This window comes from Sinocyclocheilus anshuiensis, unplaced genomic scaffold (genome assembly GCF_001515605.1).
Source record: "Sinocyclocheilus anshuiensis isolate Anshui unplaced genomic scaffold, SAMN03320099.WGS_v1.1 scaffold773, whole genome shotgun sequence".
Lineage (NCBI taxonomy): Eukaryota > Metazoa > Chordata > Actinopteri > Cypriniformes > Cyprinidae > Sinocyclocheilus > Sinocyclocheilus anshuiensis.
This window is the reverse complement of record NW_015539930.1, coordinates 1,785,118-1,801,382: the sequence shown is the minus strand read 5'-3', so window position 1 is coordinate 1,801,382 and position 16,265 is coordinate 1,785,118. Positions and strand designations below refer to the sequence as shown.

At 38.3% G+C, this 16,265-nt stretch overlaps 1 protein-coding gene across 8 annotated transcripts in view; it reads left to right on the top strand.

Annotated features, from left to right (window-relative positions):
* LOC107686827 (neogenin-like) overlaps positions 1–16,265 on the top strand; it is a 168,145-nt gene that overhangs the window by 36,798 nt on the left and 115,082 nt on the right. For all 8 annotated transcript variants that reach the window (XM_016483976.1, XM_016483973.1, XM_016483971.1 and 5 more), the window contains exon 2: positions 14,710–15,027. In XM_016483976.1, coding sequence (XP_016339462.1) covers positions 14,710–15,027 — 318 coding nt within the window. The remainder of the gene's footprint in view (positions 1–14,709; positions 15,028–16,265) is intronic.

Here is a 16,265-nt window from a genome sequence, read left to right as displayed (position 1 = left end):
ATTTGAGTTGAATTACTGAAATAAATTAACTTTTCCACGACATTCTAATTTATTGAGATGCACCTGTATAACAACACTGATACTGACTTCCAAAGCTACTTTTTGTAATGACTATTCAATATTCAATAAAGGTCGTAATAGAAGAATGATAGATGCATCAATACCACTTTATAATATTTTAATTAATTCAAATATACATTACATAAAAAAATTGTTAACATAAAAAATTAATAAAAAATGTGAGGGTGATAGTCATGATATCGTAATGAAGAAAAAATAATAATAAAATTTTCATACAAAATATTTTATTTCTTAGGAATATATTGCTAAGAAAACATTTTAAAAATATTATAATATTATAAAATATTATTCATTTTTTTAAAAAACCTCATGCAGTTTGATCAATGTCAAGTTGTACAACCAACATTCAGTGGAAAAAAAACTGAAATTATTTCATAGAGAGGGCCCCCAGCAGACCCTTAGGAATGTATGAAGGTCAATGTCTTTATTAGTCAGAAAATTTATTTATTTATTTATTGACTTTTGACAGTGCAGCGTTAGTTCAGGATTATTCTCCTGGATGCCTGCCACTGTATTTGTGGTCCGTGTCCTTCAAGGTGGGATGAATTGGCCTTGCACTTTGATAAGGTGGCTTTAGATCTTAGCAGGAAATGGATTTATTGAAGGAGGCTCGGTGCACCTGTGTATTGATGGACAGTTTCGCTCTGCAGCTGGATTACGCTGTGCATGCAGAAGAAATGTGGCTATCAAGGCAACCTTTAATGAAAACAGGCAAATGGCAGGCTTCACAGTTTCTATCAAATGGCTCCCTCCTACTCAAACGTATTCTGCTATCGCTACATCTGCCTTTGGAATGGGAAAATAAGTGGAACTGGGGGCTGAAATGCAGTGAGGTGCATTTCGGAACTGTCTTTGCATTTATTGGTTTGATTAAATGTTGCTGAAGGCACCTGAAAGTCCTTGCACAGCACATGTAGCCCTTTCCAATAGAATATTATTAATTATTCATCTTATCCACCCTATATATGATGTGTGGAGAATATTAAATACATCTAGCTCTCCAGTTTTTATAGATTGTTATGCATTAATTAGGATTGCATCATCCAGGTCATAAATAGGGATGTGAAGGGATGAAGTGAACGTTAAAAAAAGGTCAGTGCCGCTACACATTGAGGCTTGGTGCTCATATGAGCAATTTGAGTTTAAATCCAGCTTGCAACATTTTCCCGTTTTCATTCTCGTTATTTCTCCCCATCTCTAATCGTTCGCTGTCCCTGTCCATAAAAGTGTCAAAAATGACTCATCACACCTACTGTAACGATAGTATCTACAGTATATTGCGCAGAAACACATACAATGTACAATTCCACAGGCGTCTCTGTGTGTCTTGTGTAGATATAAACGTCATATTCTTGATCTTGACTAGGCTGAGAGCTTTTGTGCATGTCATGGTCTGAAGATAAGACTGCCTTTTAATGGCATCTGTGTCAAGAGCTTCAGCATGTTCCTTCCTGTGTTTATGAGAGAGGCACTGAGATGACAATGAGTAGATAGATTAGATTAGATTAGATTAAACGTTATTGTCATTGCACACCCAGGTCTCCAAGTTTAGTGGTCAGCTTGGAGGGAATGACAGTGTTAAATGCTGAGCTGAAGTCAACAAACAACATCCGTACATATGTGTTGTTATTGTCCAAGTGTGTGAGTACGGAGTGCAGCACTGTGCTTACTGCATCCTCTGTGCTCCTATTGCTATGGTAGGCAAATTGGTGTGGGTCCAGTGTGGGTGGGAGAAATAGCATTATTGGGTACGTCGCTGTGTAGCCATGTTTCTGTGAAAACCATGACGTTGCGATCCAAAAGTCTCTTACTGTGGGTGATGCGAAGTCGTATCTCAGATAAGAGGACAGAGAGATAGAATCCCTCATCTCAGTAACTTCAAGTAAATCCCCCTCCAGCGTGCAAACATACTGAGCTGCAGCCTTGTTTCTGTCCAGTAAGATTTGACATTTCTGTTATACAAATTGTATCTGGATGCTTAAAACAAATATAGATCTGTAATTTTACATTGGTACAGGCATTTTAAAATCAATCAAATTATATAGATCTACCATGTTTTGGTCTACCTAGGCAAATTGCCAATATCCGATTACAGATTTACCAGTCTTGTACACAAAGCAAACCCTGAGCGGTCACTTTACATGCTTTTCATTCAGCCCATCTGCCGTTTTTTTTTTATTTATGCATGGGTCTGAACAGACAAGTCGCTTGCAGAAACCAAACCAAATTTTCTTGCCAAAGATTTGTTTTTATGTAAACAGGCCTTGAGTGGAATGTCAGACTTGTGATAAACATTATCATCTGTATAAAGAGAAGTTCTCACATGAGGTTGGTCATTGCAGGACATTGTTTGATCTTATTTCTTATAATCTAGAGTGATGGTATTGGTCCCAAGCAAGTAGATCATCATGGCCAAGCTGGTTAGGATTGTTTGTCCACCCTGGATGAGCAATAAACTAGATAACAAAGGCCTATAATAGGGAACAGAAGAGCTGTTGAACCTGGAGAAAAAAAAATTCCATTCCTTGGAATCTCAGTGGAACGGCAGACCCGGCTTTTAACCAGTGGAACCAGGAAGATAGCATCAGCTCAAATAGCTCTAACTAATTATGGCTGCTCTACTTGGATTCAGTTTACTTGATCTCTGCAGTCGTGCTTGACTTTAGGACACTTATCCCCCTTCTTTTGCAGCTTCCAGGAAGACGGGAGCTGTTACAGCTTGGGATAATGCTGCCATCAAAGAAAGTTTATGAAATGACTACACAAGAATTCATGCACAGTGTTTATTTGTTCCCCACGGATCACTGAATTTTCTATTAAACTGCACAGTTCTGGTCCTGGATGCTGATTGGTCAATGCAGCTTTCCAACCATTTTGCTATTTTAGACACTATATCTTTGGAAGAGTGCCACTTAATAATGTTTTAATGACATTTTTTTTTTTGTTCATATTTTTTTAAATGTAGAAACTTGTGTTAAGTTGATCGATGCCTTTAGCCTTGATCGCTTGGACCTTATTGTTTAGTTAAAGGCTAATACGGACCAACACAGTCATTGATTTATTTTTAAAACACAGGATTGACATTTCTCTTTTAGTGGAAGAACATGCATTTGTATTTCATCGAGTTACCCTGCATGTTTATGAGCTGTAGTTATGGCATTGACTTTCCTGAATGACTCCACCATGAGAGATTAGATCAGGAGCTCGTCTCTGGAGTTTAGAGTTGTTAGTTTTAGAATCGCTCTCTAATTAAAAAAGGTTTAACAGGATCTACTGCTCACTGGCTCTGGTAATGGAGTACATTGTGCCAAATACAAAATTAACCTGTGCTGAGCTTGTGTCAGCTTTGTGCATGTGTGTGTGGGTGAAAGTGGCTGATTATTGGCAAAAAGAAAAAAATAAGTTTTGAGTTGTTATTAAACCTTTGTGTGTTAACTTAAAGCACAAACATACACTACTGCTTAAAAGGAAGTTTTTTTATTCATCATCAAGGTTTGCATTTATTTGATCAAAAATAGTTAAAACAGTAATATTGTGAAATATTATTACAATTCAAAATAACTTTTTTCTAATTTAATATATTTTAAAATGTAATTTTTTATGGCAAAGCTGAAAATGTCTTTGCTGTCACTTTTGATAAATTTGATGCGTCCTTGCTGAATAAAAGTATAAATTTTTTTGACGGTAGTGTACATATTGTGATATGTAATAAAGATAATTTGTTATGCAGTTTTGTGCTTTTTTTGATAGTTAAATAAGACATACATCTCTGGTCATATTAGAGACACATTTCAGACATCATGGAGCATTGGAAATGACCCCTAACTAAAGCACAAAGACCATCATAACAACGTCTTATAGCCGGCCAATAGATCTCTGTGCTCCCACTAGTCCCACAGAGAAAGAAAGAACTATGAAAGCAATACGAGTTGATTTCCTGGTTTTTGAAATCCGATTCTGCACAGTGGTTAACTTTACAAAGCTCTGCTGGAGTATATAGATTTTTCTGGTGTGCATGTGATGGGAGGAAAAAGGGGAAAAAAACTGTATTGTATTGCATAAAAAAAAAAACTGTTGTATATCTAATTACGACCACTTCATTTTCTTTACTATTAGTACAGAAAGATAAATGTTTCTGTCGCTCCTGTATTATTCGCTCATCTGCCTCAGGCCACTGGAGATGAAGAGCACAACACAAGCTTTCTGGTTTGCAAAGTGCTGTGCATCACTTTCACTGTGATATGCTTGTACAGTATAGACACGGCCATTCTATCATCGCAGTGACAAACAGAACAATGAGGTTTCACAACGTATGAGCAAAAGACTTCTACTAAGAGAGAACATGACACTACATACATCAAGTGGCATGTATCCTGTGTGAAGTGTGGAAAAAACAAATATGATTTCCTCATCATTTATACTATAAAATGATGGAACTAAAAAATAATAATAGATAATTGTTTCCTAACATTTTTCCCAAACGCTTCTCTAACTCAGTGGTTCTCAACCTGTTTGACTTGAAGGCCCCCCATTGTCCAACGCAATATTTGAATATTACCAATACTGGCTGAGATATTTCCTCTGGTATTTCTGCTGTAATTATGACAATGCTGATTGTTTTGCAACTTTTTTTTGTTAACAGAAACTAGCAGTGTTGATATAGGAAAATAATTAATTACAATTCATTTTGTTTTGATGTTTTTTCATTAAGCTTGCATTTTAATATAATTAAATAATTTTGAGTTATCCTGTTAGCTCTTTGAGTTTGCTCAAGTTTGTTAAGAACCACTGCTCCAAACAGTAACATTCATCATTACCAAAGCTGGTGACTTAGCCAGGCTTATCTAACTGTGCAGTTGTATCCCAACAGTGCATTGTAAAATATCAGATTTTTTGAAAGCCTTCTGATTTTGGCCTTAGTATAGTGTAGTAGGTAACAGATGACTGGTTTGATTCTAAACATTTTATTTTAGATAAACCCATCCAAACTTACACTCTTTAGTTGAGTTGGAAGCAGACATGTTGGAATGAGCAGTGTTTTTAAAGTTTGTTTTTAACATTAAAATTACTGTGGGAAAAAATAAGTAGGTTCATTTCCCCAAAATGTCTTTTGTGGTGCTTTCAAAACAGTGATTCCCACAAAACTGCTTTCTTTGTGGTCCATTTGTGGTTGTAGGGGTTCAACAAAACAACATTCTTTCCACCAGTGGTGAGAGTTTGCAGTGGGACTACTGAAACTGCACACAGCACCATTAAGAAAAATATACCTGTTTTAAGGTGGAAATCACATATAGGCAATGTGTTTATATCTCGAGTCGGTAGAGTTTACCCCAATCCAGCAGTGTTCCTTAAAGTCCCAAGTATACTTCATATTCCGCATTCCACCCCTTCTTATGCACAGTTGAGCGTGCAAGCCATTTAAAGTGTGCTCCATTGACAATGAGCACAGATGGACGTGTTTCGGCGTGTGTGCACTACTTTGCATGACACCGTTTTCAACAAAAAACTGAAAGCTTTTTATGCGTTTTAGCCGCATTTACACGACAACAGTGTTTTGGGGGCCTGAAAACACACTTTTGAAAACGGGTTTCAAAGTGCAAGTTTTTGAAAATGATACCAATATATTGTCTCGGTGTAAACTACAAAAACACAAATTTGTGAAAATGATGACGCCATGTGCATGCATATTACGTGTTCAGCCTCTAGGTATGTGCGCAGGCATGTAGTGTATCAATAACAAAGTGACTTCGCCAACTACTGGCCTGGCATAATACGGCATTTGTAGTTTTCACGGATCCGTGTGAATGGGGATCATTTTGAAAATGTTGTCTGAACACGAAACTTTTCAAAGACGCAAAAGAAAAACTTTTCTATTTTTAGGACATTGTTGTCTTGCAAACATACTTTGTGAAATGTGTTTTAAATCACTCGCAGACATGCTGTTTGTTGACACAAAAATCAGGCTGAAATCAAACACATGTACGGACATCATGGTGCAAAAAAAATGTAAGTTATATTAAACCTTGGTGGTAAACTTAGTCAACACAATACACCACTGTTCAAAAGTTTGGGGACAATAAGTTTTTTAAATGTTTTTAATGCTTTTAAAGGCTTACCAAGTGCACACAGATCAAAAATAAATACAGTAATATTTTACTACAATTTAAAATAACTGTTTTCTATTTTAATTTATAAAACGGATAGTTCCGGTCGTTGATTCTGACTGGTTGAGCCGCGTTCGAAGCTGTTGTAGTTTACTCTACAAACATACACCTTTGTTTACTTTGTGTGTTGCTTGGCAACCACTTTGTTGCAACCACAACTGTTTCTGAGGAACTACATTGTTTGGTGGAAGAATACTGTTTTTATTCATATCATTACACTTTATTTGCTCTGTTTTATTTTGTGAAACCTAACTACGTATATGGAATAACCGTTTTATAAAAGCAATAAGCCCCGTGAAGCCATGGTTTACAGTGAATTTATAACTCCGCTTCGCGTAGTCCCTAACAACGCCCCTTAGCTGTTATAAATTCACTGTAAACCACGGCTTCTTGGGGCTTATTGCTTTAATACATGAATCACATGATCCTTCAAGCTATTCAACCTGCACTCCATTGACAGTGAGTGTGGATGTATTATCTTGGTGCTAATGCACTACCTAGTGGACCATTATTTTGAGCATTCAGTGCAGACGGTGTATGCGGACAGTTTTGACGACAAAAATTATGTCTGGTCTGCGACCTAAGGGAAGTATATTTTCGGCTTAATGCGATATGATCCCTATAGTGAGAGAGTAACAATCCTCAAAGGCAGATGTGGGAGTGGTCCGGGTGAGGACTCAGACAGCCCATCATCAGGTCACTGCACTCCCTATTAACCCCCCTTCCAGTGTCTGGTGGTCCTGCCTCAAGCAGTTCCATCATTTATTGATAGAGTTTGTCTATCCTGGTGTGTCATATTCATGGTGTGCTGTCTTAATGTAGTGAAGTGTCACATAATGGACCCCTGTGTATTTAAATTCATATAATTACACGGGAGCCTCAGTATTTAATTCACTTGATGTTCAAAAACTGAGCATTAATTTTAGCTACATTGAGCACATCTGATTTGTCTTGTCACAGCATTCCTTTCTTGCCTTCAGAAGCAGTTTTTGACAGTATGTTCAAGGCAGCGGTGCATAGTTGTGTCTCTTGTCACCATCTGCTTTGCTGTAGCACCTGGCGGAGAATAAAAGGTGAAGCTTTTGTGACTGTTTCTTTTCTCTCCTCTTTGACTGTGTCCTTGTCTCTGTACTGCTTGATTCAAGAGCGAGCTGGCCGGCTTTGATGATTGAGGGAGATCGAGTTCCAATCAGCATGGTTAATTACTTTGTCCAACCGAGGTGAGAGGTGCGCATGCAGCCAGGCTTTTTTGCAGCTGGGAAATTACCTGTATGCTCCGGGGATTTGCTATCTGTTAGAGACAGCTCGCCGACTCCCAATATTAGATTCGTATCATCTTATTTTCATTCATTTGCTGCTGGAAGGCTTTTCTGCTGCACATGGACTTCCCTGCCCTTCCCCCATCTGAGCTGCACTGTTTAGCTACACCTTTGTGGGGCTTCCTTCTGCGTGTGACTGGCATACGGTCCTACTTTCAGATCCATTATAGATCGCTAACTGCAGTAGGAAACCAGTATGAAGAATCCATCACCAATGTGTAACTTGAAAATGTGTCATCTTAGCTTTAACCTGTTTCAAACCTAGTCAGCTGCTTACCTAGGTATCATTTTAAGGCATCATGGATGCTCTCCCAACAGGCTGTTTAGGCAGGCAGCAACATTATGTTGCTTTCTAGGAACTAGTTTTGGTCAAATTCCAATAATTCAATCCAGTAAATCCCTGAGTGAAAAAAATCCAATATGTTGGAAGATAAGAGGAATGTAGACTCTAAAGCAAAAAAAGTAGTAAACAGAAGTAAACGTTTGTTTTTCCTCTATATCTATTGTTTTAATTGAAGAACATACTAAATCCACATATTGAATCCTTTGAATCACAAAATGAATCATGCTTTCATTATTTAATAGGCAAGGCAATTCCAGTATATCTGTTAATAAAAAAGTTTGACAACAAGAAGCATTCTTATAATTACAACAGAGTGTTGAAGTTAAACAAATGTTCTTCCAGTAATGTTAATAATAGAACATTCACCCCCCAATAAAAATGTGCAGAGAACATTCAGAAATAGTGTTTTCATACTTACAACATATTTTGTTAGCTGGGAATTATGGGGGGCCTTTGAATATTGAGTTGGACAAAAAGGGGACCTTTGAGTAAAAACAACTTGAGAAGCACTGACATTTAATTAAAGATATTTATTTCATTAATGAGAAGTATCTACAAAAATCAATGAAAATTGGACTGTTGTACTCAATATTTGTGTGTGCTATAGATTTTTGTGCTTATTAGAGAGTGTTGATAGCTTACCATCATGCTTACGTCAGGCTGTTGGAATCAATTGAAAGGCTGTGTTCCGAACTGTGCACATGATATAAAATTGCAGTTTTGTGGAACATCCCCAAGTCCATAGGACTGTAGGGTATTCCAATTGTCATTTTATGATTTATGATCCACTAGTGCGAACTCCACAGTGGACTATTACCCAGCAGTCTATGTGGCAAAGTGTAGAGTCGGAGGGGGTGCCATTTGGGACGGGGCCTAAATTGAGTCTCCTGAGCATGTTATGTGAAGAGCACTATTTTTGCACTATAGCACTATTGATAAGCACTATAGTTGTTGTCTTTGTAGAGCATTTTAAAATCAGTCACGTATAATGCTCCATTTAGGTTACAGTTCTGCCTATGCAGGCAGTAGACAACAGTGCGACTAAGTTCTGGAATAAAGCAATTGACACATGATTTGACACATTTTGTGACATTATTTTTGTTTCTCTTTTAACCCTATATAAAAAAAATATAAAGAAAAAAAATGCATGAAATGTGGCATTTCCAAATGGAATAGACATTTTTTTTTTCTCTAGGGCTTAAATATCACAGGGATGCGAAGCCATCATGATAGCTAACCCTCAGTTTGCTAAACCGAAAATGTAAATTATGTCATTATTTACTTGTTCCAATTCCAGAAGATTTTCTTACACGAAAGGTGATATTTTGCTGAATGTCCAAGCTGCTTATTTCTATACAATGAAAGTAGACCATGATTTATACTGCCAAGCACCTTAAAAGTTCAGAGAGTTCAGTCTATACGCCTCGAGTCTTCAGACGCTAAAGGAATAGCTCCTTTTGTCTTCGACAGAAGAAAGAAAATTACAAGGGTTTTTGGAACAACTTGAGAGTAAGCAAATGATGACAGAATTTTCATTTTCGAGTAAACTATGCTTTCACCTTAAAGCAACAATTCATCAAAAAAAAAAAAATTCTGCCATTATTTGCTTACTCTGTCATGTCATTTCACCTCTGTATGATATTTATATCATATGTATGATACTTATTTCTGTGGAACATAAAAGAAGATGGGTGAGGGTTAGTAAATGATGGCATAATTTGCATTTATGGGTGAACTATCCCTTTAATGTATTAAAGAATATACAAAGGAATTGTTGCAAAGAACCTTAAAAATACAGTAAAGTGAACCACAGCAGCAAGAGAAAGGTGTTGTTTTTTCTCAGGTCTATCAGAATCAAAACGAATTCAGCTAAATATCCTATAATTCTGCTAAATACGGTAGCAGGGGGACAGAATTGGCTTAAGCTTGTGCTCAGGATTTTTTAAGCCTTGGAAATGCTCCCTGGCAGGAGAAAGAAGGGTAGCTTGAGGTGCTTTGAGTTGCGAAAATTGTATCCTTTCGCCTCTGTTCTGCCAGCTGAGCGTGTGCCAAAATAATAAAGCCGGCATGGAGGCCTACCAATCATTTTGTACAGCCGTTACACCTTGGACCCGTGTTGAGAGGGCAAAGGCACTATCGGAACATCCAGACCATGGGGTGAGGGGCCGTCGTTGGCCAGGGGTCCTGAGTGGGAGAGCAGCCTTTGTTCCTAGTAGCCGCTGTGAAAGATGAAGTGGGCATCTGTGAAACACAAAAAGGAAGTGAGTGTTGAAGACAATACATTCTCTGTTCATTCCTTTATTCTGTGGTGACAGTGACCTTTAAAAATGGCTCATCTTCCCACCAAGCTATTATCACTGTAGTCTATCCTTCCTAGATTTGAGAGGAGGTCAGCGTTTAAATAGACCTCTAAGCCAAACAATAAAACATGACTCATTTAAATGGGTCAATAAACCCAAAAGGATACTTGATACAAGCCAACTCTGTACCAGAGGGTAAAACTTCAGTCAATATTCAACATAACTGGTTGAAATTTATGTAATACGTGTCCAGGTCACTTTTCACCAAAAAAATCAATAAAAAAAAAAATCTACAATTTTATTTTGCATTTAGAAAGAAACCCAATTTTCAGGACAATTAATGCATTTCTTCCAAATACTAATTATGGTAATTCATCCCCATACAGTATATATTTTAGCCGAAGTTATACTTGCTGATTATATAAAGAACTCTCTAAAGCTATCTTACCCATCTACCCTCAATGGTCTGACAGACACTTTTAGAGGTGAAAGACTTTGGATGACACACAAGACAAACCTTTTTTTCTTCCATATCTGCTTTCAGAATTTTCTACTGACAAGAGCTGCTGTGGCTCTGAAGTGCTCTTTGGATGTGGAATAAAATGGATTTCACAGGACTAGGGACAGGATTTAACAGCTCATACTTATCAAACAGACAGCCTCATTTTGTCTTGGTTACCTTCACTGTGGACTGCAGAACCCGTTTTGAAGTCAATTCCTGAGCAGTGAACTGAAAAGTAGAATAGATTAGACTTCTGTCTGCTTCCTGACACCAAAGATCGCTCTATTTAGTAAATGACAAAAACATATGATCATACAAATATGTATTTTGGACAAATACCATACTAGCAATGTGTTATTCTTTAGTACATCTGCATTTATTTTCGTATCCATTCCTTTTTTTATGTGCCATATCTATCTGGGCTTGACAAGTTCAAAATCATTGAGGCAGTTAAATTAGTGGGCCCTATTTTAGAAATATTCCTTATCGTTCAGCAGGGATGGTCAAGGTTGTTCTGTGGACCACTGTATTCCTGTGAAAATCCAATATTCTTCTGACCTGCTCAGTATTTAAAATAATTCACAGCCACAGAGTCCTCGTATCTAATCTGAATTTCAAGTGACTCTAAAGTTTTTTTTTTTTGTGTAATTGGTCTATGCTGCACTCTTTCCTCTGTGTTTTGAGCCCATTAAATGATAAATATAGTGCCGGCTTTAAATCCTGAGCATAAATATTTGCAAACCGAATGAGAAACTCATTACAAAAGCCACTGATATTTGTATGTTTGTGGAAATTCCTTGTAGTAACAAATTCAGATAAACTGGATAAGGCTAGGATGCACTGATTTAGACAATTTGATGGTTGATAGACAGAAAATGTATGACCAATATCCAATATTATTGCCAATATTATAAATCTAATAATGCTCTTGTTTTTTTACTGTTAACAATGAGTGAAATCACATGATGCTAGTAAAATTAAAACATTATAATTTACAGAGCAAAGAAAATCATACCTGAAGAACCAGAGTATACATTGGAAATGTTGTAAATTCTTTGTTGAAAGCTTTATAACAGTTACCTCTAGACTACGAAGTGCAAATGATGTTTGTGAACAGAAGGTGCATCTATTTTACAAGAATTAATCTAATCCAGATGTGTTTATGCTGGAACAACTGTTGCCTCGCATCAACCTTAAGGAAACTATTCGAGGAAAGCTTAACATTTGCCAGAGCGCCGTTATCTTATATAGCAGGAGAACAGCTCAGCCAACAAAAGCAGCTGTTTTAAAGCTTTCTGTGTTGTTTCTATAGAAGTCCAAATGCGAGTCAGCATATAAAAATAAGTGTTTGGTTCCAGGAGGCCTTTCTTAGTGGACAGAGGGTTGACCACAATTACTACCCACAAACCCCGATACTTCCTATCTGACCAACACTCCCTAACTCCATTACAAGAGACTTTTGAAAACGTTTGGGATAGGAAATATGCCTCCAATATGTGAATGGGCCATAGTGAAGCTTGTGGTAGCTAATGGCTAATCTACGTATGCAGCATTAATGCTTATGAATGTTCCACAGTAATGGTATATTCAAATGTACTGTATGTGCCATTAAACCAAATAAGTTATCCAGTTGTTAAGTCTGACATCATGTGTCACTGTTTCTGGGTCCAAATGCTTCCAAAAGCAAACACCAAAAGTTGTTGATATACACTGACATTGTGCTGTAGGACTCCTAAAAAATCATGAGCCTAACTTTTATATCCATACTGAACTATTAGTTTGCCAGACAGAGATTCTGCTTTTCTGAATTGTTAAAATATTCTGTCCTTGATAGTGAGTCCAGGGACTGCGGTTTACTTAAAGGTGCACTATAAATTAATAGTGTTCATAAATAGCTGTTGAGATGGTATTCTCACTTGAAAGTGAGTAGAGGCTTGGACACGGAAACAGCATTCGATATGGCACAACATAACACATGGATTATTCAGGTAGGCAGCTGTAAACAGTTCAACTAACTTTCACTTGCTCAGCAAGATGAACTGTTGCTTCTCCATGACAGTTGGTGTCCTCAAATAGACACTGTAGGGCAAATTCCAAACAACGTTTTTGCACCCTTATAGTGACGTGACATGTGGCCAAGTATGGTGACCCATACTCAGAATTAGTGCTCTGCATTTACCCATCCAAAGTGCACACACACAGCAACACACACCGTGAACACACACCCGGAGCAGTGGGCAGCCATTTATGCTGCGGCGCCCGGGGAGCATTTGGGGGTTCGGTGCCTTGCTCAAGGGCACCTCAGTCATGGTATTGAAGGTGAAAGAGAGCGCTGTACATTCACTCCCCCCACCTACAATCCCTGCCGGTACGAGACTCGAACCCACAACCTTTTGGGTTATGAGTCCGACTCTCTAACCATTACGACTTCCCCACTGAAGGGCACTTCATGAAGGGGACGCCACACGAAGGGTCGTTTCAAGTGAAAGTAAGCAACATAACTACCTCACAGAGTTCCCTCCCTCATGGTCGTTACCGAAGGTCATTCCAAACGGTTGTTCCTAACAGCCATATTATGAGACACAATTGCCTTGCTCCCTCGAAAGTCCCCACTTCAATGCCTCTGTCCTTCAGAGTGAGTAGGGAATAGGGATGCTTACTTACAACTGGAATTCGCCCTTACCACAGAGAGGGCAGCTTATGCTAATGGATGCTATAGTGGCAATGCTGAGAATGCAACTCATATTTGGGTTACATTATGGCACATCTTGGAACTCGTCTAGACACTTCATTGGGGTAGCCAACCCTCCTCCTGGAGGACTTTCTTCCTGTAGACTTTAGTTCCAACCCTGCTTGTCATTTTAAGTAGCCAAACTGGTTTAAAATCAAGCTGGAAAACAGAAAAGTGGATTTGGCTGGCAACATTGGACCCACCTCTCTAGGACTCTCATTGGGCAATTGATGTATATGTCAAGGTGAACTGTAGTTACATTTCTCAACTTTTGGTTATAGTGATGGAGTGTCACTTTCCTTAGTGAAAATCAATGATTTTGCAGCATTCTCGGAAACAAAACAATCTCCTGAAAGCATCTGAAATCAGTGTGCCAGCTGTGCTATATCAAGCAAATCCAGGCTTTATCAAATGCAGTGCGTACTCTGTCAGTATGTGATTCCAACACAGCTTCAGTATTGAGTTTAAGAGGGGAGAAGTGCGTCCTCATTAGCGGTGATCCCAGACATTAACTCTTGATTTAAAGCGGCAGAATGATGACTTTTGGTTCTTGTGCTGGCCCCAGTCATGCCATCTCTTTGTAGACTCACCATAAACCAGTCTCAACTGCTTCCAGCTAGATTTAACATTTGACTCATCACTTCGTGCAGTATTTAAAAAAACCTAAAAGCTCATTATTCATTTCCTCTCCAAGAAGTACTGATGAATCAAATTATTTATCCACACAAAGTCCTGATGACTCTCGAGGCCAAGATTTGAATAATTTATGAGGACAAATGCAAAGTAATTGCTCTTAGTTTGACTTTTTGCATTGGACTTGTCAGTTCTAACCCCCATTTCCTTTTGAGAGAGCAACATAACAAGATATTCAAATGTGTCCTGATGTCCAAGGGCTCTGTTTGTAATTTTACATTTATAATTAAAATGATTTATAATGCATTTGCTCAGTGTTATACTCTCGGTGTTACCTCAATGTTTGGTCATTTTCAGACACTAGTAGTAAAGTTTTGACATTTGAATGGATGTGTTTGACTCTCAAATGCAAGAATAAAATAAATATTGAGATGAACAAATGTTGAAATATATTAAATAATTGGAATCTAAAGCCACAGCTCATGTTCATTCACACAAACGTAATTTGAATTTTATTGCGATGATGCAAATACCTTCTGTTATTAAATCCCTCAACCCAAAGTTCAACCTAATTTTAGTTCATCATATTATTTATGATGAGAAATCCAGTGGTGATTTTATCCTCTTTCTTCGTAGGATCAGCAGTGAGGAACTTCAGCCCATTCCAGTTCTCCACGGAGCCGTCAGATACACTGGCAGTGCGGGGAGCACTGACGCTGCTCAACTGCTCAGTCCACAGTGAGTTTCCTGCCAAGATTGAATGGAAGAAAGATGGCTCTTTCCTCAGCCTGGCCTCAGACGATCGCAGGCAGGTCCTGGCCGACAGTTCTCTGCTCATCAGCTCAGTGGTCCACTCTAAACACAATAAACCCGATGAGGGGGTTTACCAGTGCGTGGCCACTATAGACAGCCTGGGCACCATGATAAGCCGTACAGCTAGACTCAGTGTCGCAGGTAAGCCACTTGTGGTTTGATACACATATCTACACAGCAGTCTCACACAAACTGTATAATATATGCATCATATATTGACCCATGTTGGGCAGTGGCTCTCGACTGGTTTTGGTTCAAGACATTGTTTCTATAAGTGCAAGGACAGAATGAAAGTGAGAGAGCTCTGTTTGTCTGTCCTGCCTTCATCCTTCAGCGATATTGCCTGCAGTGGAGTTCAATAAGTCGGTCAGGGTGTCTGCTGATGCAGCACCATTGTTGTAAATATGTGAGAGCAGGTACATTTGGCAGTACAGCTGCTGCTATATTGGGCCCTTTGAGTCGAAATGAAAGTGACCTTGTTTCATTTGCAGGAGGCAAACAGCAGGGATTATGAGGTGTTGTTTTGGGTCTTACCCTGAATTTCAGTTTGCTGTTGGAGGGAAAAAAGGAATGTGTAACAGTGTTCGTAGGTCGGGAAGAAGGAATATATATAATATATATATATTATATATAATATATTTTCCCGACCTACGAACACTGTTACACATTCCTTTTTTCCCTCCAACAGCAAACTGAAATTCAGGGTAAGACCCAAAACAACACCTCATAATCCCTGCTGTTTGCCTCCTGCAAATGAAACAAGGTCACTTTCATGTCGTCACTCCTCCCTTTTATCCTTCCGGAGCTCCTCCGTGAGACTCGAGACCGGCGAGTGGTGCAGGTGTCGCTCATTATCAATTATTTCACTGGCCTCGCTCCGTTCCTTCACTAAAATCTCTCTGAAGGAGTTCTGATCTGAAAATCAGAGACAAATGCTTTTTTGAAGGAGCACAAGAGTCTTTCCTCTCTGGAAGTCTGTTTTGAGTGAACACACTCATTATTTCTCAAAAACTGACATGAAGTGCAAGTTGGAAATTTTCATTGGTCTTTTTAGTGAGGTATTCTCAGCTGTGCAACAGATTGAACCAAAGTGTGTGGTTTTCTGACAGTCCTCACAGCTTAAATGGTGTTTCAACAAAAATCCTACTACTGGTTTTTGAGATTTTCCCATAGGGATGGAAAATCACAACTTCTATAATACCTCAAATGTTTCTCCTAGACAGTTTTCTTGGGTGAAACAGACCGTATAGTCTTGCGTATATCTAGTCTAAAGCAAAGTCCATGAACAGTAATGTATAGATTAATATACTTATATGTTTTATTTTAAAGGGGTCATATGATGTTGCTAAAAATAACATTATTTTGTGTATTTGGTGTAA